This window comes from Pseudoliparis swirei, chromosome 9, assembly GCF_029220125.1.
Source record: "Pseudoliparis swirei isolate HS2019 ecotype Mariana Trench chromosome 9, NWPU_hadal_v1, whole genome shotgun sequence".
In the NCBI taxonomy this organism is placed as follows: Eukaryota; Metazoa; Chordata; class Actinopteri; order Perciformes; family Liparidae; genus Pseudoliparis; species Pseudoliparis swirei.
The window spans coordinates 44,134-68,503 of record NC_079396.1 but is presented as its reverse complement, the minus strand read 5'-3'; the positions used below and the strand labels follow the sequence as shown (position 1 = coordinate 68,503).

General features: G+C 51.4%; 1 protein-coding gene across 11 annotated transcripts in view; it reads left to right on the top strand.

Annotated features, from left to right (window-relative positions):
* Positions 1-23,637, top strand: part of si:ch211-267e7.3 (ADAMTS-like protein 2) — a 62,000-nt gene extending 38,363 nt beyond the window's left edge. For 6 of the 11 annotated variants that reach the window (XM_056424153.1, XM_056424158.1, XM_056424152.1 and 3 more), the window contains 12 exons: positions 6,464-6,544; positions 6,971-7,146; positions 7,222-7,624; positions 7,788-7,856; positions 13,452-13,677; positions 13,871-13,971; positions 21,138-21,264; positions 21,427-21,640; positions 21,754-21,909; positions 21,980-22,150; positions 22,246-22,422; positions 22,563-23,637. In XM_056424153.1, coding sequence (XP_056280128.1) covers positions 6,464-6,544; positions 6,971-7,146; positions 7,222-7,624; positions 7,788-7,856; positions 13,452-13,677; positions 13,871-13,971; positions 21,138-21,264; positions 21,427-21,640; positions 21,754-21,909; positions 21,980-22,150; positions 22,246-22,422; positions 22,563-22,934 — 2,273 coding nt within the window. In that variant the 3' untranslated portion in view covers positions 22,935-23,637. Of the gene's footprint in view, positions 1-6,463; positions 6,545-6,970; positions 7,147-7,221; positions 7,625-7,787; positions 7,857-13,451; positions 13,678-13,870; positions 13,972-21,137; positions 21,265-21,426; positions 21,641-21,753; positions 21,910-21,979; positions 22,151-22,245; positions 22,423-22,520 lie in introns of all 11 variants that reach the window. The other 5 variants (XM_056424155.1, XM_056424157.1, XM_056424156.1 and 2 more) reach the window with 5 other exon arrangements.
* The last annotated feature ends 733 nt before the right edge of the window (positions 23,638-24,370 follow it).

The window sequence follows — 24,370 nt, the reverse complement described above, 5'->3', positions numbered from 1 at the left end:
CCAGTGCAATGAAGCTTGTCAGAGTTGAGGACTTTGAACAGCCTAAACTACGTATTGTTATTGAATACTGGACCGTCAGTGCATGAATAACCTTTAGAAACACATTATCTTTTGATCTGGCTACATATTCGCGATCTCAACAGGTACCCTCTAACTGTATCGAACGCTCTTTTTAAATAAAAAAATACAGCACCTACGCAACTATGACTCCTGTAGTCACTATGCCTCCCTTAGTTACTATGACTCCCGTAGTCACTATGACTCCCTTTGTTATTATGACTCCCGTAGTCACTATGACTCCCTTTGTTACTATGACTCCCGTAGTCACTATGACTCCCTTTGTTACTATGACTCCCGTAGTCACTATGACTCCCGAAGTCACTATGACTCCCTTTGTTACTATGACTCCCATAGTCACTATGACTCCCTTTGTTACTATGACTCCCGTAGTCACTGTGACTCCCGTAGTCACTATGACTCCCGAAGTCACTATGACTCCCTTTGTTACTATGACTCCCGTAGTCACTGTGACTCCCGTAGTCACTATGACTCCCTTTGTTACTATGACTCCCATAGTCACTATGACTCCCGTAGTCACTATGACTCCCTTTGTTACTATGACTCCCGTAGTCACTATGACTCCCGAAGTCACTATGACTCCCTTTGTTACTATGACTCCCATAGTCACTATGCCTCCCTTAGTTACTATGACTCCCATAGTCACTATGACTCCCTTTGTTACTATGACTCCCGTAGTCACTGTGACTCCCTTTGTTACTATGACTCCCGTAGTCACTGTGACTCCCGTAGTCACTATGACTCCCGAAGTCACTATGACTCCCTTTGTTACTATGACTCCCGTAGTCACTATGACTCCCTTTGTTACTATGACTCCCGTAGTCACTATGACTCCCTTTGTTACTATGACTCCCGTAGTCACTATGACTCCCGAAGTCACTATGACTCCCTTTGTTACTATGACTCCCATAGTCACTATGACTCCCTTTGTTACTATGACTCCCGTAGTCACTGTGACTCCCGAAGTCACTATGACTCCCTTTGTTACTATGACTCCCGTAGTCACTGTGACTCCCGTAGTCACTATGACTCCCTTTGTTACTATGACTCCCATAGTCACTATGACTCCCGTAGTCACTATGACTCCCTTTGTTACTATGACTCCCGTAGTCACTGTGACTCCCGTAGTCACTATGACTCCCGAAGTCACTATGACTCCCTTTGTTACTATGACTCCCATAGTCACTATGCCTCCCTTAGTTACTATGACTCCCATAGTCACTATGACTCCCTTTGTTACTATGACTCCCGTAGTCACTGTGACTCCCTTTGTTACTATGACTCCCGTAGTCACTGTGACTCCCTTTGTTACTATGACTCCCGTAGTCACTGTGACTCCCGTAGTCACTATGACTCCCGAAGTCACTATGACTCCCTTTGTTACTATGACTCCCATAGTCACTATGCCTCCCTTAGTTACTATGACTCCCTTTGTTACTATGACTCCCTTTGTTACTATGACTCCCGTAGTCACTATGACTCCCTTTGTTACTATGACTCCCGTAGTCACTATTTATATTTTGGGGCGGCTTTAGCTCAGTGGGGTAAGAGGGCCGTCCTTCAAGATTCAAGATTCAAGATGTTTTATTTGTCACATACACACACAGGGTGTGCAGTGAAATGAAAGTGGCAATGCTCAGCAGGAATGTGCAAGGGCAACAAGTACACACTATTTACAATAAAAAACAACACAATATTTACAGTAAGTGTGTGTGTGTGTGTGTGTGTGCCTAAGAGGGGCAGTTGTGTGGGTCTATGTGGGGGTCCTGGTGAGGTCGGAGTTCACAGTCCTGATGGCCTGAGGAAAGAAACTCCGTCTCAGTCTCTCTGTTCTTGCAGCGTGACTACGGGCGCCTGCCTGACCGCAGCAGCTGAAACAGTCTGTTGTTGGGGTGGTGAGGATCCTTCATGATCCTGCCGGCTCTGGTTCTGCACCTCCTGGTGTACAAGTCCTGCAGGGTGGGAGTGTAGTTCAATAGTGCGTTCAGCCGAGCACTACTCTCTGAAACCTTCCTGTCCTGGCGGAGCAGTTGCCAAACCAGGCTGTGATGCTTCCTGTCAGGACGCTCTCTACAGCTCCAGAGTAGAAGGACTGAAGGATCCTCTGGGAAACTTTAAATTTCCTCAGCTGCCTGAGGTGGTAGGCGCTGCCTTGCCTTTCTCACCAGAGTGTCTGTGTTCGTTGACTATGTCAGATCCTTGGTGATGTGGACTCCCAGGTATTTATACCGCTCACCCTCTCCACAGTAGTCCCGTTAATCCCCAGTGGTGAGTCGTCCTCTGTTGTTGTACCCTCCTAAAGTCCACAATCAGCTCCTTAGTTTTGGTGACATTCATGATGAGGCTGTTGTCCTGGCACCAGAGTGACAGATCAGCAACTTCCTCCAGGTAGGCCTTCTCGTCGTTGTCGGAGATCAGGCCCACCACCACTGTGTCATCCGCAAACTTGATGATGGTGTTGGTGCTGAACCTGGCCACACAGTCATGTGTGTACAGGGAGTACACTAGGGGCTGAGGGCGCAACCCTGGGGATCCTGTGTTCAGGGTGAGGGGTTTGGAGGTGTGTCTGCCCACTCTGACCACCTGTGTCCTGGCGTGCAGTAAGTCCAGGGTCCAAGCACACAGGAGCCTGTTCAGTCTCAGCTCAATCAGCTTGCCGGCCAGTCTGGAGGGGATTGTCGTGTTGAAAGCTCAACTATAATCGATGATCTGCAGTCTCTCATAGCCCCACCTCTGGCTGTCCAGATGAGAGAGTGTGGTGTGCAGTACCTGGGAGACAGCATCATCCGTGGATCTGTTTGGGCGATAAGCAAACTGCAGCGGGTCCATGGAGGAAGGGAGGAAGGCGCAGATGTAGTCCTTTATCAGCCTCTCAAAGCATTTCATGACCACCGAGGTGAGGGCCACGGTCGGTAGTCATTCATACATGCTGGAGAAGCATTCTTGGGCACAGGGACAATAGTGGATCTCTTGAAGCAGGCGGGGACCACGGACTCAGCCAGGAGAGGTTGAATATTGTGGTGAACACTGGAGCTAGCTGGTTAGCACAGGTCTTCAGTACTCGCCCAGATATGCCATCTGGACCTGCAGCTTTCCTGGTGTTCACCCTCAACAGAGCCCTCCTCACACTGTGCTCGGTCACAGAGGTGTGTGTTCATCCCCAGCGGTAGAACTCACCTCGGCTACGCTAACGGTGTTGTTGTTAGGCGAGCTAGCGCTGTTGTTGCTAGCCTCAAACCGTGCATAAAATGAGTTCAGGTCGTCCGCTAGGGATGCGTCGGCACTCACCATTGCGCGGGTCTGCTCTGGTAGTCTGTGATAGTCCGTAGCCCCTGCCATAGGCGCCTGGTGTCGCGCTGCTCCATCTGTGATTCCACTCTGTCTCGGTACCTCCTCTTGGCCTCCTTCACCGCCCTCCTCAGTCCATAGACCGCTGCCTTGTACTCGTCCATGTTGCGGATACAAGACCGGAGTTATAGGCAGCAATGCAGGCGTTCACAGCTTCACGGATGGATCTATCAACCCACGGCTTTTGGTTAGGAAAGACCCTAACTTTTACCGTGGGGCGATGGTGTCCGCTAAGCGTTGCTATGAGGCTCATTGCTACTTCCATAAACTCGCTGGCGTCACTGGAACTGGATTGGATCATGTCCCAGTCGGCGACACGCAGCGTCCTGTAGCTCAGCCTCTGATTGGTCAGACCACCGCTTCGTCCCTCGTCACTACCGCTTCCCGCGATCTTTTGCGGTACTCGGTAGCAGGAAAATGGCGGCATGGTCTGATTTGCGAGCGGAGGAGAGAGACAGCCTTGTAGCCTCTCTTGAATGGCGTATAGCAGTGGTCCAACGTTCTTTCCCTCTGGTAGCACGTAATGTGCTGGTGAAAGTTCGGCATGACTTTTTAGGTTTGCCTATTAAAGTCCCCAGCCACCACCACAGCAGCGTCGGGATACTTGTTCTGATGCCGACATAACACATCATGTAGGTCCGATAGTGCTACGTCGGTGTCCGCTTGTGGTGGAATGTAGCGGCTGTGGTGATGACCGAGCTGAACTCCGGGAAGGTAGAATGGGCGGCATGAGATCGTCAGATGTTCCAGGTTCGAGCAGGAGCGAGAAAGAGTCTTAATGTCCTTGGGGTTGCACCACTTGTTGTTAGTCATGAAGCAAACCCTCCACCCTTAGATTTACCAGACTCTTCCGTTCTGTCTGCACGGAAAACAGAGAAGGACTCGGTTGGGCATATGACTCGATCCGGCACCAGCGTCAGCCATGTTTCCGTCAGACAAAGATGTTACAGTCCCTCATGTCCCGTTGGAATCTGATCCTTGCCTAACATCATCCATCTTATTTTCCAGAGACTGGGCGTTAGCAAGAAGGATGCTGGGCAGAGGTGGACGGTGGGCTTGAACTCTCAGTCTGTTCGAATCCCGCTCCGTTTCCCTCGATGTTTCGTCGTCCCCCGTAGTAGCGGCTCCACTGTTGTTGTTGTGGTTGCTCGACGATCTCTGCCGCCACGCTGGATCGATGGACAAAGTGGACAAAACCCTTGTTTTGCGCAAAAGTTTATGTCCAAAAGTGTGCTGCGGTCGTATGCTGTTATTGCCGATGTGTTTGTGGCAAAGAAAATATTAAAAATAAACACAAAAACTAAAAGAGCGCACAATCTCCGCGGAGCTACCTCGACGGCGTCTGGACACAGCCGCGCCATCAGTATTCAACCGCAAGGTCGTGGGTTCGATCCCCGCTCTCCCCATTAGCTGCAAGTCGAAGTGTCCTTGAGCAAGGCACTGAACCCCCAGTTGCTTCCCGGGCGCATCACCGCAGCCCACTGCTCCTTAATAACTAAGGATGGGTTAAATGCAGAGAACTAATTTCCCCTTGGGGATTAATAAAAGTGTATATTTAAATGTATTTTTATGACTCCCTTTGTTACTATGACTCCCGTAGTCACTATGACTCCCTGTGTTACTATGACTCCCTTTGTTACTATGACTCCCTTAGTTACTATGGGTGGAGGTAATGCAGGTAGCTTCCTGGTCAGAGATGTTCACGCCATGCTGGTGTGTGCCTGTACGACACACATGTGTGTGTCTGTCATACCTGCAAACTTGTCACCTTTCGGTGAAATTCACCGTTTTGAACTCAAAATAGGTCATCCACGTGAATCGTGGAGATCCGAAGAGTGTTTGTTTTTGGGGGTCACCTGGCCCGCTGCCGTTGAGATTGCAGTGAGACGCGGAGAAAAGTGTGAAGTGTTGCTCTTCGCAATAAAACATCTTTGATGGGACGTGTCGAGTCTCGGCCAATCAGCGTCAAGATGTCGACATCGTTTGGGGGTTCAGGTTAGCTTGAATGTTAGCCGCTACATCTACTCCTGTCACGCTGCACGGTGTAGCGATGCTAACAAAGTACCCGTACGTTAAACACGATGTGATTTAGCATATTGTTAGTATCGATACTTCATTAAGAGAGCGATCAGAGCTCACGCGCTGCTCCGTGTCGAGCTGTCTGCGCACACTGCGCTGCGCAGCTCACAGCGAGAGAAGTGGCGGAGCTTAGAGACTTCGGCTTAAAAAATAAAATGATGCCAGAAGTGAAATGTTTCAGTCTGTAAAGTTGTGTAACTCTCCAGCTGCTCATCCTGATGAACTGTGGATCATCTGGTCAGAGACTAACGGCCTCATAGTGTATAATCAATGCTATGATGGAACCATGTAGTTTCATTCATATCTGGCTGTATTAATACTAATATTACTGTCATTTGTTAAGTGTTGAAAAAGTTGGTAAAAAGTGAACCATACAGATGTGTTATTTATTACTATTATAGATAAATATACCGGTCTCGTAATTATGGTACCATATTGTTTGTATGGTGTATTGAATTCTGGTATCGGGTATCATGATATTTATGGCAGGTATGTAATATGTATAGAAGTTATAATATGAGTATCGTGACAAACAGGTAGAGACAGAACAGATTCAGGGACAAGTCCATGAGGACTGTTCAGGCAAAAAAAAGGAAGTTGGTTCATGAATGACTTTAACCATATTATATATAATGACAATGTATATTTGTTATTACTATCATTACAGGGCTGAGTCAGAGCGGAGAACCTTTTGTTCTTAAAATGTTTATTATCATTTAGATTTGTGGTCAGAACAATAAAATGACTGTAGTTGTGGTTCTAAAAGCTTTGAGGCTTCAAACAACGTGGATGTGGTGTGGTGACAAAAAAAAAAAAAAGTCACCTGCACCCCCCCCCCGTTGTCACCTTTTTCACCCCTCATGAGTTTGCAGGTATGGTCTGTAGTACACACATGTGTGACAGTGTTCCTGACACCACCCTGACTGCCTGTGTGTAAAGGAGGTGCTTCTGTCATCAGGCTATGTGTTGGTCACCCACATCCCAGCTGGAGCGTCAGACATCCAGATCATCGAGAGACACAGGACGGAGAACATCCTGGGTGAGAGCCGCTTCCTTCAGGTCATTGCTCTGGTCACCAGCAGGTCATCTGAGTATGTTTACATATTCAAATGTTATTTTCAAATAATTTTATATCGCCCCAAATCACAGTTCTCTCAGGTGAGAGTGGTTAGTTAGTGTGACCTGGTCCATGTCTCCTGTAGTCCTCTCAGGTGAGAGTGGTTAGTTAGTGTGACCTGGTCCATGTCTCCTGTAGTCCTCTCAGGTGAGAGTGGTTAGTTAGTGTGACCTGGTCCATGTCTCCTGTAGTCCTCTCAGGTGAGAGTGGTTAGTTAGTGTGACCTGGTCCATGTCTCCTGTAGTCCTCTCAGGTGAGAGTGGTTAGTTAGTGTGACCTGGTCCATGTCTCCTGTAGTCCTCTCAGGTGAGAGTGGTTAGTTAGTGTGACCTGGTCTCCTCTCCTCAGCCCTCTCAGATGAAGCGGGTCACTTCTTCTTCAACGGGAACTCTGTGTTCGACAACCCTCAGAACTTCCACGTGGCAGGAACAGTGATTAAATACCGACGTCCAAGCAGCGTGTTCTCTGACGGGCTGGAGTACATCCTGGCCCCGGGGCCCACCCTGCAGGGCCTGAACGCTATGGTACACACACTAAACACTACACACTCCACACTACACACACGTGTTGGGTGGTAACCGGTGGTCTTCTCTCTGAAGTACTACAACCTGAACGGGAAGCTTCCCCACATCACCTACGAGTACACCATCCCCCGCTCCTCCCACCACCTCCCTGCTGCTCCAGGCCCCTCCCACCACCTCCCTGCTGCGCCAGGCTCCTCCCACCACCTCCCTGCTGCTGCAGGCTCCTCCCACCTGAACCTCACCTTCAACCAGGTGGATCAGCTCAGAGCCACTGATGGGAGTGCGACATCTGTCTATCAGTACAACAGCCAGCTGGAAGCCGAGGACCAATCACAGGAGGAGGAAGAGGAGGCAGTCTGGGCAGTCAGGACCCCCAGCCCCCCCCCGCCGGCCGGCATGCTGGTCTACCGAGGTGGAACCAGTGATGTGTTCAGCCTCAACGAGGTGCAGCCGGGCCCTGCTGTGCCTGCAGGCTACCGTGAGTCTCAGACCCGTGTGTGCATGCTGATACTTCTTCTAATAGTCAACTTTATTATTATTATTATAACATGAGCCTCTCGTGCTCTCAGAAAGAACCTCCTTCAGGCCGAGATGTGTTCATCTGTCTGTACGAGCTCTAATGAGCTTCTCTGTTCTTTAAGGAAGTTCCTCAAACTCCATTGACGAGCCCCACACTGCCGATGACATCACCCTAGTGCACCCCCTGCTGGGTAGGACACACATGGAGCCTCACTTCTTTGTCTTCGGTGCTTTCATATGTTCATGAATAAACTCAACATTTTGTCAGGACATGTTTCCTCTTAATATTACTCAGTGAAGTCGTGGCTAGCACAGCAAGAGGGCCGGGGATCGGTTTGAGCGCATGTTCTCCCAACGGCAGCGCGGGTTCCCCCTGGGTTACCCCTGGTTTACCCCTGGGTTCCCCCTGAGTTACCCCTGGGTTACCCCTGAGTTCCCCCTGAGTTCCCCCTGAGTTCCCCCTGGGTTACCACTGCGTTACCCCTGAGTTACCCCTGGGTTACCACTGGCTTACCACTGGGTTCCCCCTGAGTTACCCCTGGGTTACCACTGGCTTACCACTGCGTTACCCCTGAGTTACCCCTGGGTTACCCCTGGGTTACCACTGGGTTACCCCTGAGTTCCCCCTGAGTTACCCCTGAGTTACCCCTGAGTTCCCCCTGGGTTCCCCCTGAGTTCCCCCTGGCTTACCACTGGGTTACCCCTGAGTTCCCCCTGGGTTCCCCCTGAGTTACCCCTGAGTTACCCCTGGGTTACCCCTGAGTTCCCCCTGGGTTCCCCCTGAGTTCCCCTGAGTTCCCCCTGAGTTCCCCCTGAGTTCCCCCTGGGTTCCCCCTGAGTTACCCCTGAGTTACCCCTGAGTTCCCCCTGGGTTACCCCTGAGTTCCCACTGGGTTCCCCCTGGGTTACCCCTGAGTTACCCCTGAGTTCCCCCTGGGTTCCCCCTGGGTTACCCCTGAGTTCCCCCTGGGTTACCCCTGAGTTCCCCCTGGGTTACCCCTGAGTTCCCCCTGGGTTACCCCTGGGTTCCCCCTGAGTTACCCCTGGGTTACCACTGCGTTACCCCTGAGTTACCCCTGGGTTACCACTGGCTTACCACTGGGTTCCCCCTGGCTTACCACTGGGTTCCCCCTGAGTTACCCCTGGGTTACCCCTGGGTTACCCCTGAGTTCCCCCTGGGTTACCACTGGCTTACCACTGGGTTCCCCCTGAGTTAACACTGGGTTACCCCTGAGTTCCCCCTGGGTTACCACTGGCTTACCACTGGGTTCCCCCTGAGTTACCTCTGAGTTCCCCCTGGGTTACCACTGGGTTACCCCTGGGTTACCACTGCGTTACCCCTGAGTTACCCCTGGGTTACCACTGGGTTCCCCCTGGCTTACCACTGGGTTCCCCCTGGGTTACCACTGGGTTCCCCCTGGGTTAACACTTGGTTCCCCCTGGGTTAACACTTGGTTCCCCCTGAGTTCCCACTGGGTTAACACTTGGTTCCCCCTGGGTTAACACTGGGTTCCCACTTGGTTCCCCCTGGGTTATCCCTGGGTTAACACTTGGTTCCCCCTGGGTTATCCCTGGGTTAACACTTGGTTCCTCCTGGGTTAACACTTGGTTCCCCCTGGGTTAACACTTGGTTCCCCCTGGCTTACCACTGGGTTCCCCCTGAGTTCCCCCTGGGTTACCACTGGGTTCCCCCTGAGTTCCCCCTGGGTTACCCCTGAGTTCCCCCTGGGTTACCACTTGGTTCCCCCTGGGTTACCACTGGGTTCCCCCTGAGTTCCCACTGGGTTAACACTTGGTTCCCCCTGGGTTACCCCTGGGTTAACACTTGGTTCCCCCTGGGTTACCACTGGGTTAACACTTGGTTCCCCCTGGGTTCCCCCTGAGTTCCCACTGGGTTAACACTTGGTTCCCCCTGGGTTACCACTGGGTTAACACTTGGTTCCCCCTGGGTTCCCCCTGAGTTCCCACTGGGTTAACACTTGGTTCCCCCTGGGTTACCACTGGGTTAACACTTGGTTCCCCCTGGGTTACCACTGGGTTAACACTTGGTTCCCCCTGGGTTAACACTTGGTTCCCCCGGGGTTACCACTGGGTTCCCCCTGAGTTCCCACTGGGTTAACACGTGGTTATCCCTGGGTTAACACTTCGTTCCCCCTGAGTTCCCACTGGGTTAACACTTGGTTCCCCCTGGGTTAACACTGGGTTAACACTTGGTTCCCCCTGGGCTAACACTTGGTTCCCCCTGGGTTACCACTGGGTTAACACTTGGTTCCCCCGGGGTTACCACTGGGTTCCCACTTGGTTCCCCCTGGGTTATCCCTGGGTTAACACTTGGTTACCCCTGAGTTAACACTTGGTTCCCCCTGAGTTCCCACTGGGTTCCCCCTGAGTTCCCACTGGGTTAACACTTGGTTCCCCCTGGGTTAACACTGGGTTCCCCCTGAGTTCCCACTGGGTTCCCTACTTGGTTCCTCCTGGGTTAACACTTGGTTCCCCCTGGGTTACCCCTGAGTTAACACTTGGTTCCCCCTGGGTTAACACTTGGTTCCTCCTGAGTTCCCACTGGGTTAACACTTGGTTCCCCTGGGGTTCCCACTGGGTTCCCCCTGAGTTCCCCCTGGGTTACCCCTGAGTTCCCCCTGGCTTACCACTGGGTTCCCCCTGAGTTCCCCCTGGGTTACCACTTGGTTCCCCCTGGGTTACCACTGGGTTACTCCTGGGTTAACACTTGGTTCCCCCTGAGTTAACACTTGGTTCCCCCTTGGTTCCCACTGGGTTCCCCCTGAGTTCCCACTGGGTTAACACTTGGTTCCCCCTGGGTTACCACTGGGTTACCCCTGGGTTAACACTTGGTTCCCCCTGAGTTCCCACTGGGTTAACACTTGGTTCCCCCTGGGTTACCACTGGGTTACCCCTGGGTTAACACTTGGTTCCCCCTGGGTTAACACTTGGTTCCCCCTGAGTTCCCACTGGGTTAACACTTGGTTCCCCCTGAGTTCCCACTGGGTTAACACTTGGTTCCCCCTGGGTTACCACTGGGTTCCCCTGGGTTACCACTGGGTTCCCCCTGAGTTACCACTGGGTTCACCCTGAGTTACCACTGGGTTAACACTTGGTTCCCCCTGGGTTACCACTGGGTTCCCCCTGAGTTCCCACTGGGTTAACACTTGGTTCCCCCTGAGTTCCCACTGGGTTAACACTTGGTTCCCCCTGGGTTACCACTGGGTTAACACTTGGTTCCCCCTGGGTTACCACTGGGTTACCCCTGAGTTAACACTTGGTTCCCCCTGAGTTCCCACTGGGTTAACACTTGGTTCCCACTGGGTTACTCCTGGGTTCCCCCTGAGTTAACACTGGGTTCCCCCTGAGTTCCCCCTGGGTTACCACTGGTTCCCTGGGTTCCCCCGGGTTAACACTGGGTTCCCCCTGAGTTCCCACTGGGTTCCCCCTGAGTTCCCACTGGGTTACCACTGGGTTAACACTTGGTTCCCCCTGAGTTCCCACTGGGTTCCCCCTGGGTTCCCACTGGGTTCCCCCTGGGTTACCACTGGGTTAACACTTGGTTCCCCCTGGGTTAACACTGGGTTCCCCCTGAGTTCCCACTGGGTTCCCACTTGGTTCCCACTGGGTTATCCCTGGGTTATCACTTGGTTCCCCCTGGGTTACCCCTGAGTTAACACTTGGTTCCCCCTGAGTTAACACTTGGTTCCCCCTGAGTTCCCACTGGGTTACCACTGGGTTAACACTTGGTTCCCCCTGAGTTCCCACTTGGTTCCCACTGGGTTCCCTACTTGGTTCCTCCTGGGTTACCCCTGAGTTAACACTTGGTTCCCCCTGGGTTAACACTTGGTTCCTCCTGAGTTCCCACTGGGTTAACACTTGGTTCCCCTGGGGTTCCCACTGGGTTCCCCCTGAGTTCCCCCTGGGCTGGTTCCCTGGGTTCCACTTGGTTCCCCTGGGTTCCCCCTGAGTTCCCCCTGGGTTACCCCTGAGTTCCCCCTGGGTTACCACTTGAGTTCCCACTGGGTTACCACTGGGTTAACACTTGGTTCCCCCTGAGTTCCCACTTGGTTCCCACTGGGTTACCCCTGGTTCCCTGGTTAACACTGGGTTACCCTGAGTTAACACTTGGTTCCCCCTGAGTTAACACTTGGTTCCCCCTGAGTTCCCACTGGGTTAACACTTGGTTCCCCCTGGGTTACCACTGGGTTAACACTTGGTTCCCCCTGGGTTACCCCTGAGTTCCCCCTGGCTTACCACTGGGTTCCCCCTGGGTTACCACTGGGTTAACACTTGGTTTCCCCTGGGTTACCACTGGGTTAACACTTGGTTCCCCTGAGTTCCACTGGGTTAACACTTGGTTCCCCTGGGTTCCCCTGAGTTAACACTTGGTTCCCCTGAGTTCCCCACTGGGTTAACTTGGTTCCCCTGGGTACCACTGCCCTGGTTACCACTGGGTTAACACTTGGTTCCCCCTGGGTTCCCCCTGAGTTCCACTGGGTTCCCTGGTTCCCCTGGGTTCCCTGGGTTCCCCTGGGTTCCCACTGGGTTAACACTTGGTTCCCACTGGGTTACCACTGGGTTACCCCTGAGTTAACACTTGGTTCCCCCTGAGTTCCCACTGGGTTAACACTTGGTTCCCCCTGGGTTCCCACTGGGTTCCCCCTGAGTTCCCACTGGGTTCCCCCTGGGTTACCACTTGGTTACCCCTGAGTTCCCCCTGGCTTACCACTGGGTTCCCCCTGAGTTAACACTGGGTTCCCCCTGAGTTACCACTGGGTTCCCCCTGAGTTAACACTGGGTTCCCCATGGGTTCCCCCTGAGTTACCACTGGGTTACTCCTGGGTTCCCCCTGAATTAACACTTAGTTCCCCCTGGGTTCCCCCTGAGTTCCCACTGGGTTAACACTTGGTTCCCCCTGAGTTACCACTGGGTTACCACTTGGTTCCCCTGGGTTCCCACTGAGTTCCCTGGGTTAACACTTGGTTCCCCCTGGGTTACCACTGGGTCACTGAGTTCCCCCTGGGTTACCACTGGGTTAACACTTGGTTCCCCCGGGGTTACCACTGGGTTCTCCCTGAGTTCCCACTGGGTTCCCCCTGAGTTCCCACTGGGTTCCCCCTGGGTTACTACTGGGTTAACACTTGGTTCCCCCTGGGTTACCCCTGGGTTACCACTTGGTTCCCCCTGAGTTCCCCCTGGGTTAACACTTGGTTCCCCCTGAGTTCCCGCTGGGTTAACACTTGGTTCCCACTGGGTTAACACTTGGTTCCCCCTAGGTTACCCCTAGGTTACCACTGGGTTAACACTTGGTTCCCCCTAGGTTACCCCTGGGTTACCACTGGGTTAACACTTGGTTCCCCCTAGGTTCCCCCTGGGTTACCACTGGGTTCCCCCTGGGTTCCCCCTGGGTTACCCTGGGTTCCCCCTGAGTTATCCCTGAGTTACCCCTGGGTTACCACTGGGTTCCCCTGAGTTACCACTGGGTTATCCCTGTGTTATCCCTGAGTTACCCCTGGGTTAACACTTGGTTCCCCCTGGGTTGCCACTGGGTTACCCCTGGGTTAACACTTGGTTCCCCCTAGGTTCCCCCTGGGTTACCACTGGGTTACCCCTGGGTTACCACTGGGTTATCCCTGGGTTCCCCCTGAGTTATCCCTGAATCCCCCTGAGTTCCCCTGAGTTACTTCTGGGTTACCCCAGGGATCAGACCAGACATAAAATCAGATTAATTCTTCTGTTAATACCCCAATCCGCCTCCACTCATGGGCTTCTCTCCTTCACAGGGAGTCCCAGTGTTCATTCTGCAGCCCAGCAGCCAGAAGACGCCCCCTATCTGCTGCTGGAGGACTTGCACTACAACCACACACATTCCAACACACACTCTGTGGACGGCCCGCTGACTGACCCACCAGCAGACACGGCTACCGACACACACTCTGTTACGCACACAGACACACACACTGCCATCCTGGTGCAGGGGCCTTCAGTCCATGCAGCCGGCTCAGAGAGGTAAGAGGCCACAGCGGAGGACACAGTGTGAAGGCGCTGTGCAAGATGTCTACAGGCGACTGCAATGACTTCCATAGGAGGGCCGTCATGTGTTCTACAGGCGATATGATGTCATAGCTCCGTCCTGGGTTAACTTCCTTTTCTCCTGACAGCGTCACAGTGATGACTCCCTGGTGTCTCTGTCTCTCCCCAGTAATGACTTTGACGTGGGTTTGGAGCCAGATGTTAGTCTGGCGGACATGTATCGCTGGAAGGTTTCTGCTTATGCTCCCTGCAGCTCCACCTGTACGACAGGTAAACACACCGGTGGGAGGGGCTAAAATTCACCTGTCCATCAGTAACGCAAGTTACGTATGTAACTATGGTTCTATGAATCCTGGATGACTTAGTTCTGGATATCTTCTGTCTTGCGCATAGCAGGTCGAGTCTTAATAACAACAAAGTCACCTGTGACCTCGGATGACCTCCAGCCGGATATAAGTTCCGGTGTCATCCTGAGATCAGTCACTCGGAATCTCGTGATTCCGAGTGACCAAGAACTCTGGGGGTCATCCAGGATTCATAGAACCATAGTTACATACGTAACTTGCGTTCTATTTCATCCTTCCTGACCGCCAGAGGCGGAGCTTAGCACTGGATGCCTTATATCAACAGTCACAAGGAATCCCAAGGAGCCGACCTTGTATGGATCAGGCAGAGGGCTCTGGACGGAGAACCAGCCCCAGTGGGTGAGGGGGTGGCAACGTTCACTCTGTAGAACTTGGTGAATGTGCTCGGTGATGCCCAAGCAGCACATGTATCTTCCACTGGCACACCTCTCAGGGTTGCCCATGACGTGGAAACACTCCTGATCGAACGGCTCTTTGCTCCGGATGGCAGAGCGCTGCCATTCGCTCTGTCTGCACAGGCAACGGCCTCCAAAATCCAGAGGGACAGGTACTGCTTGGAGAGGGCACCGCCTCCTTAGATCCACCATGACAGATGAAAAGCTGCTCTGACTGTCGTATGCCTGTGATGGCTTCGACATTCTGAGGGCCCGCACAGGAGCTCTGACCGCTCCTCTCCCAATGGGGGGTCAAACTGTGCAAGCCGGACAGGCTGGTTGAGATAGTGTGACCCCGAGCCATCTGAGTTCCAGCTAAGATGGGATTCACTCCCCGACTCGCCTACTCTCTTTGCTGAAGTGATGGCAAGGAGGAAAACGGTCTTTGCCGACAGCCACCTTAGTTCTGACCCCGCCAGGGGTTCAGAAGGAGGCGAGCATCGGGTGTCCAGTACCATGGGCAGGTCCTAAGGAGGAGCCCTTGGAAGAGAGACACCAGCCTGTGGCTCCCTACATGTCATTGTTGATCTTCACATGCTGCCATGAGGTAGGAGCTACATTCACCCTCAGGGTAGAGGGAGACCGGCCCTGATCTAGGAGGGACTGCAAAAACTCTAGCATAATGGGCACAGGGCACTGCACCATGCCTATTAGTGAGTGAGGACACTCTCCTTACCCGTATTGCAGCTCTGATTGATGGGGTCCTAGCCGTAGCTTGCTACTGTGGCCCGGTTCCCATGGAACGGGTCAGAGACAGTCCGTCTAGTGAGGGGAGAACGCTGTCCTCACCAGCACGGTAGCTGTGACTGCTGGGGTCGCAGCAGTAGCTTGAGCGGGAGCACTCTGCTACTGAGGTCTAGGTCCAGGTAGCTGTCAGATTTAGCGTAGCCTCCGTTAGCCTGAGTGGACACACTCTGCTAGCTATGCACGGCGGCCATGCTACCAAGGTCAACACACACGCTGCCCGCACGCTACAGAGAGCCGGAGCCGATGTAGCCGCCTAGCGACACCGAGCGGACGCGCTCTCGTTAGCACAGTTAGCTGAGCGAGAGCTCTGCTCCTGAGAGATCTGCAGTCAGAGACAACAACTGTGTCACCCGATTGAAGCTTCACGCTGAAGGTGCTCTGGTGGAGACCGAGAGAGACCTCTGTGTTTTCCAGTCCGACTTGATGGTCCGCCGTAGAGAAAAGCCAGCGTTTGCGAGAAGATGAAAAAGGACTGATCTCGAGATGTCACCGGAACTTATACCCGGCTGGGGGTCATCGGAGGTCACAGGTGACTTTGTTGTTATTCAGACTCAACCTGCGTGTGCGCGAGACAAAGATATCCAGTGCTAAGCACCGCCTCTGGCGGTCAGGAAGGATGAAATAGAACTGACATTCACACCCTGAGGGGAGGAGCTAAGGTTCACCTGTCCATCAGTAACTGACATTCACACATCGTAGAACAGCTACGGGAGACATTTGGGCTAAGTGTCTTGCCCAAGGACACATGGGCATCGAGCCAGCGGTCCTCTGAAGGACGGCTCTCCACTGAGTCAGTCAACTTGCACGCTGTTGATCTCCCTCTATTAATTTTTTTAAATTTTATTCAGTTTATTTGTATAGCCAGCCTGAATGAACTTGGGAACATCAGCCATACACGTCGCGCGTCCGGGTATCAAGAGTTGCCGGCCGAGTTTCGGAGCCCTAGGAGGCCGCTAAAAATCAAAAAAACACCTCAGGGACACAGTGCCCCTTCCAAGGTACCCTGTGGAGGAAAAAGATTTCAGTTCTGACCTTCGCTCGCCGCGTTATTAATTTTTTTTAAAAGCAATAAAAGTATTGCAAATGTCAATTGCTCTCTTCTCGCCACCAGGGGGAGCCGAGTCGTTCATAATACATGCCACGCACATGCAAGTTCCAGGAAATGTCTCTATATGAGATGCAGGCAACTTCCCTTGTAACTGATACTCGGACATTTGCAAACCGGTTGTATGGGCCAGCCGTATATGACGAATGTCCCTAATCCCTTGTATATTAACTGGGACATTTGTAAACCGTGTGTATGGGCCGGCCGAGTATGAAAAATGTCCCCGTCCTGATGGCTAAAAGTACTCCTTTGTATGGGAGGAAAACGGTCAATTTGCAAGAAAAGTACCCAGGATCGGGGCCACATCTCTGAGTTAAAACCCCTCTGGAAAAAAAAATATGCTTCGGGCCCCTGGTGGGTTATGTTTTGACACGGGCAATATCAATTATTTTCGTTTATACCACCAGGGGCCCGAAATTAAAAAAATTCGGCAGAATGGTTTTAACTCAGGGCAGTGCTTAAGTTTGGGGTCCAAGGGGACGGAGGGTGCGCAAGGTCATGGAGGGTGCTCCAGAGGCCCGACAGACCAATGTATTTTGGCATATAGTCCACCCGGTGTCAGTCAATGTCCACCCAATGTCCCTGGTTCTTTGATAGGGGGATTTCACGATTAGGCCTATTGTCCAGCAGGTGTCACTCATTGTCCTATTGACCCTGGACATTCCCTGGCAGGGTATAGTCACTCCTGGGCCTGCCCTGAAGGGACTGTCCAGCAGGTGTCATTCACTGTCCCACAAATGTCCCTGGTACTTTCCTGGTACATTCCCTTTCACATAGACATCCCTGCCCCAAAACCTCACATCGGATCAGGAACAACTCCCAAATAACCCTTCAGGGGAAAAAAAGGGAAGAAACCTTCAGGAGAGCAACAGAGGAGGATCCCTCTCCAGGATGGACAGAACAATAGATGTCATGTGACCAGAAGGACAGATTTAGAGTTAAAATACATTCAATGAATGTGACAGAGTGTATGAAGAGTTCATAGTAGGCATATTCCACGATGGAGACCTCCACGATCCATCAGGCAGATGGCGGAGTGGGCGGAGTCTCAACAGGACAGTGGCGCAGTCAGGAGCAGGAATTCCACGACCCAGACCTCGATGATCCATCAGCAGATAGGATCTATGCCGTCTCATAGGGTCCGATGACCCCATGAGACGTGAAGTCAAAAGGACTCCGGGGAGAAAGCAGAGTTAGTAACGTGTGATGGAGAGATGAAAATTCATCCCTAAGGAGAGAAAAAAAGAGGAGATAGCATACCTGCAAACTTGTCACCTTTCGGTGAAATTCACCGTTTTGAACTCAAAATAGGTCAACCACGTGAATCGTGGAGATCCGAAGAGTTTTTGTTTTGGGGGGGGGGTCACCTGGCCCGCTGCCGTTGAGATTGCAGTGAGACGCGGAGAAAAGTGTGAAGTGTTGCTCTTCGCAATAAAACATCTTTGATGGGACGTGTCGCGTCTCGGCCAATCAGCGTTCAGATGTCCACAGCGTTTGGGGGTTCAGGTTAGCTTGAATGTCAGTCCGCTACATCTACTGCTGTCACGCTGCACGGTGTAGCGATGCTAACAAAGTACCCATACGTTAAACACGATGTGATTTAGCATATTTTTAGTATCAATACTTAATTAAGAGAGCGATCAGAGCTCACGCGCTGCTCCGTGTCGAGCTGTCTGCGCACACTGCGCTGCGCAGCTCACAGCGAGAGAAGAGGCGGAGCTTAGAGACTTCGGCTTAAAAAATAAAAAGATGCCAGAAGTGAAATGTTTCAGTCTGTAAAGTTCTGTAACTCTCCAGCTGCTCATCCTGATGAACTGTGGATCATCTGGTCAGAGACTAACGGCCTCATAGTGTATAATCAATGCTATGATGGAACCATGTAGTTTCATTCATATCTGGCTGTATTAATACTAATATTACTGTCATTTGTTAAGTGTTGAAAAAGTTGGTAATAAGTGAACCATACAGATGATTTATTTATTACTATTATAGATAAATATACCAGTCTCGTATTTATGGTACCATATTGTTTTTATGGTATTGTATTGAATTCTGGTATCGGGTATCATGATATTTATGGCAGGTATGTAATATGTATAGAAGTTATAATATGAGTATCGTGACTAGGGCTGCAACTAACGATTATTTTGATAATCGATTAATCTGTTGATTATTTTATCGATTAATCGATTAATCGGATAAAAAAACAAAAACACTTTAATTTTCAACCCTTTATTCAAAACAGGGTCCGTACGGTCATGGAAAACCTGGAAAAGTCATGGCATTTTTAAATGGCTATTAGCAGGCCTAGAAAAGTAATTGAAAAAAATAAAATCCCAAAATATTTGGAAAAGTAATGCAAATTTGTTTTATTCAGATGTTAATTTACACGGTATATATACGGTATGCTTTGGAATTCTCATTGTTAGTTTAAATACTATATCTTTTCACTTTGTCACGTATAGACAGTTTTCACAAAATGTTTAATCATGGAAATTTGGTTTAAAGTCATGGAAAGGTCCTGGAGATCCACTGGTCACCATGGTGATGAACCTGTTCACTGGTCAGCATGTGATGAACCTGTTCACTGGTCACCATGGTGATGAACCCGTCACAAACAGACTGACAGCTTTCCTCTCCTGAGCAGTGGTCCCCATGCGGCCCCCTGAACAATATCAGAGACGCGTTCAGATATTATTTTTTTTTCACCTGGCCCGCTGCCGTTGAGATTGCAGTGAGACGCGGAAAACATGTGAAGTGGTGCTCTTCACAATAGAACATCTTTGATGAGACGTGTCCCGATCAGGCGCGCGCTGCTCCGCTCCGTTAAATATCTGCACGCGCGCAGCAGCTCAGCGTGGCGTTGTGGCTTATCTCCGTTGCCTTTCTCCGTGGAAAAATATTTTCCGCTATCCGCCACGGAATAAATAACCACGTTTTCTACGTTCTACTCTTGTGGAAATGCCACACACGTCGTGACATGTAGCGCCCTGGTGTCTGGGTTCATAACGTCACCGGGCGCACTTAGCTCCGTGAATGTCTCCGACTACGTGAAGGACTTCCGCATCCAGCGCCACGTGAGCAGCAGCAGCCAATTAGATTCATCAACAGAGGAGCAGCTCAGCGCTGATTGGCTCTCACAACGCAGCGTTCCTTCTCTCCTCTCCCTCTGCTACACTCTTGTTTCTCCTGCGCCGCTCTGCACTCAAATCAACTTTGTTTATGCTCCGTGACTTATTGAGCGCCGTAATAATCGCGCGACACAACGAATCGATAATGAAATTCGTTGCCAACTATTTTAATAATCGAATTTTATCGATTTTATCGATTCGTTGTTGCAGCCCTAATCGTGACAAACAGGTAGAGACAGAACAGATTCAGGTACAAGTCCATGAGGACTGTTCAGGCAAAAAAAAGTAAGTTGGTTCATGAATGACTTTAACCATATTATATATAATGACAATGTATATTTGTTATTACTATCATTACAGGGCTGAGTCAGAGCGGAGGGCCTTTTGTTCTTAAACTGTTTATTATCATTATTTAGATTTGTGGTCAGAACAATAAAATGACTGTAGTTGTGGTTCTAAAAGCTTTGAGGCTTCAAACAACGTGGATGTGGTGTGGTGACAACAAAAAGTCACCTGCACCCCCCTCCCCCGTTGTCACCTTTTTCACCCCTCATGAGTTTGCAGGTATGATAGAGGTGCTCAGTGCACCCTAAACGTCCATAAGGAGAGAGGAGAGGAGATAGGTACTCAGTGCATCCTAAACGTCCCCCGGCAGCTATAAGCCTATAGCAGCATATCAAGGGGCTGGACCAGGTGAACCTGATTCAGCCCTAACTATAAGCTCTGTCAAAGAGGAAGGTCTTCAGTCGACTCTTAAACGAGGTGACTGTGTCTGCCTCCCGGACTGAAATTGGAAGCTGGTTCCATAAAAGAGGAGCTTGATAACTAAAGGCTCTGGCTCCCATTCTACTTTTTAAGACTCTAGGAACTACAAGTAGTCCCGCATTTAGTGAGGCAGCTCTCTAGTGGGGCAATATGGTACTACAAGCTCCTTAAGATATGATGGAGCATCACCAATCAAGGCTTTGTACGTTAAGAGAAGAATTTTAAAAGTGATTCTTGATGTTACTGGGAGCCAGTGCAGAGCAGCTAGTGCAGGAGTGATGTGATCTCTGTTCTTAGTTTAGTGAGAACACGAGCTGCAGCATTCTGGATCAACTGGAGGGACCTAAGAGACTTATAGAGCAGCCTGATAATAAGGAGTTGACCTAAGACTTATAGAGCAGCCTGATAATAAGGAGTTGACCTAAGACTTATAGAGCAGCCTGATAATAAGGAGTTGCAGTAATCCAGTCTCGAAGTAACGAACGCGTGAACCAATTTTTCTGCATCTTTTTGAGACAAGATGTGCCTGATTTTTGAAATATTACGTAGATGAAAGAATGCAGTCCTTGAGATTTGCTTTACGTGGGAGTTAAAGGACAAGTCCCAATCAAAGATAACTCCAAGATTCTTTACAGTGGTGTTGGATGCCAGGGCAATGCCGTCTACAGAAACCACATCACCAGATCATTGATCTCTGAGGTGCTCAGGGCCGAGTAAAATTACTTTGGTTTTGTCTGAGTTTAACATCAAGAAGTTGCAGGTCATCCATGTTTTTATGTCTTTAAGACATGCTTGAATTTTACTTAGTTGGTTGGTTTCCTCTGGTTTTATCGATAGATATAGTTGAGTATCTGTGCTCTGTTCACCTTGTGTGTCCATATGTTTACAGGTATCACCACCAGCTATGCCCTTTGCGTCCGATACGACGGCACTGAGGTGGACGACAGTTCCTGTGACTCGGTGACCAGACCTGAGCCCACACACGAGTTCTGCACCGGGAAGGAATGTCCTCCAAGGTACTGCCGGAGAGAACCGCTCCACACTTTGGCAGTTTCTTTTGAAATGGCAAAGAAGGAGAGAAACTAGAATGCCCTCCCATGTCGGAACAGGAGTAGGAATGTGAACCGGTTCACACCCTGTTGCTGACATGGTGTTAAAGGCCGTCCTTACCTCCTCAGATGGGAGACCAGTGGGTGGAGCGAGTGCTCTCGGACCTGTGCCGAGGGTGTTCAATACCGGACTGTGCGCTGCTGGAAGATGCTGTCGCCCGGTCTGGACTCATCCGTCTACGATTCACTTTGTCTGTCACATGACCTTCACAAGCCAGCCAATAGGAAGGTCTGCCTCGGCCACAGCTGTGGACCCCAGTGGGAGGTGTCCGAGTGGTCCGAGGTAAAGCACCACGCCACGTGTAATTTAAATTGAAACTGTACCGGTCTTTGCAAGATGGATGTTCTTTGTGTGTACTTCATGCATGTGTGTGTCTGTGTGTGTTTGTGTGTTAGTGCTCGGCCCGTTGTGGCTCTCGGGGTGTCCGCACTCGGGAGGTCCGTTGTTCCATGGAAATGAGCCTCTGTAACAAGTCTTCTCAGCCAATAGAAAGTCAGGATTGTGAAGGCCCGCCCTGTGACAGGAGATGGACAGTTTCTGACTGGGGACCGGTGAGTGACCGCCACGCTCAGCACGGCTTCACCCGTCACACACTGTGACGTGTGTGTGTGTGTGTGTCAGTGCTCCGGGGTGTGTGGAGAGGGGAGGATGGTGCGTGCGGTGACGTGCCGGTCGTCAGGTGGGGTGGTGATGTCAGAGGACCAATGTGACCAGCTGCTGCGCCCGCTGGCCATCTACCCCTGTGGCGACAGAGACTGCGCCCCCCACTGGGTGGAACAGGAATGGCAGCAGGTTTAAAGTCTTCTTTGCCGCATCTCATTTGGGCTGGTGGGGACTCTGACTTCTTCCAGACCAGAAGTCAGTGCTGTTCTCTTGCTGCGTTGCAGTGTAACGCTACCTGCGGCCGCGGCGTGCGCCGGCGTGCGGTGGTGTGTGTGGGCCTGCAGGCCGGCGTGTTCAAAGAGTTCCCAGACGGCAGCTGTGACGACACCAACGCACCAGAGACCAGCTCCTCCTGCTTCCAGAGACCCTGCTCCAAGTGGTTCACCACGGCCTGGTCTCAGGTCTGTAACGCATAACCACGGGGGCTCCCACCACGGGGCCACCTGTACACCTTCATGCACCTTCATACGCATCCTGTGCATGACGTGGTGTCCTGTAGGCCAGCTGATCACCAATAATAAGCAGAGCAATGCCCCCTCAGTGCAGTAAGACCTGTGGGAGGGGCGTCCAGGTTCGGGAAGTGAAGTGTTACCAAGGACAGGAGGTAGTAACCAGGGGCCACAGCTGCAACTCCGCCCACAGGCCAGAGGCCAGACAGAGCTGTGAGGCCCAGAGCTGTCCCACAGCAGCACCGGGTACAGAAGCAACAGCTACACGTCAGTGGAGGATCCTCCGAGTCCATGTCCAACATGTTTCCTCCTCTCTGGTGTCTCCAGCAGCGGCCGTCGTTCTAGAAGACTCCTGCCAAGACAAGCCAACAGCCAACTGCGCCCTGGTGCTGAAGGTGAAACTGTGTTCCCACTGGTACTACAGGAAGGCCTGCTGCCAGTCCTGTAGGGCACCGAGACCCTGAAGGCATCACTGTGACCCCTCACCTCACACATTACATTGGTGCTACACACAGCCTGCTGCTAGCAATGTAAGGCCAGACTACAGTAACTGTGACCTTGTGACTCTTACTCCTCTCACTGAGGTCAAAGGTCAACCTGTGGTCACTGGCTTCACCTTCGACCTGTCCATGTTAGACCTATACCCTATCACCCGCCCTGTGTCCATCACTTCATGTAACTCCCCTTCTATTCTCTTTGTGATGCCACCTGTAGTACCCGTCTGTAATCCAGTCTTCTTAAAGGAACAGTACGGATATGTTCCGGTGGGTTTCCATGGCGTCCTGTTCCATACTCAGTGTATTTCTATAGTAGATGGTAGTCGGCACACTTCAGGTGTGGAGCAGATGTTCTGAGGAGCTCAACAATACACATGTTCCACCTGAGCCGCCACGCTGACATCACGTCCATCGGGTCAAATGAACTCCTGAGTTGTTCCTGATGTGCAGCTCCTGTGTGGGCAGACGTCATGTTGCCCCCCACACACACACACACAGTAAACACCTGGAAACACGTGCAGGTACAGCCTCCAGGTGTCAGTCAATGGGCGTTCACCACTGGAGAAGTACCAACACAAGGCCTCTCATCTCTCAGAGTGTTGTTTACTGTTCTGCTGTAGTTGTTGTTGTTGTCTCTCATAAAGAATAAAGCTCCAGTGTTTGACACCTGCTGGCGGCTCTCTGGGTGACCTACGCCCTGCATCCCTCACTGAGTTTCAGGTGGCCTCGTGATTTAAGTCTCCCAACTCACTGAGTGAATAGCTTGAATGTCAATGTTTTCCAGCGTAACCATGGTAACGCAAGCTGTTGGTATAGAAACTCAATAGAGAGAATGAAGGAGCAATCACAGGGCACTGCGGGTGCTAATTAAGATATCACCTGAAATACGAGCCGCTGGAAACCAAACTGCCCACAACCACTAAAGAGGTCTGGAGGACGCTCTGGATCTGAGGCTGCAGTAGAGCCTCAGACGCCACCCAGACGCCGATCAAACGCCACCCAGACGCCGATCAGACGCCACCCAGACGCCGATCAGACGCCACCCAGACGCCGATCAGACGCCACGCAGACGCCACCCAGACGCCGATCAGACGCCACGCAGACGCCGATCAGACGCCACGCAGACGCCGATCAGACGCCGATCAGACGCCATCCAGCTCAAACTGCTGCGTCTGTTACTGCAGGGAACAACTGACACCCCACAGACGAGGTGAGTACTGGACTCTTGGGGTCCGTGTCCTGAGAGACCTCTGAGATATGAAGACATGGAAAGAACTCCTTCCCATGTTCTACAGATGTTTCTGTTGGAGTTTGGACAGCGACACACCATCTGGACGACACTCACTGGAAGAAATAGAGCGGTAGACTTCTACGTTACATTTATTAGCGTTTTATTCAGAAAT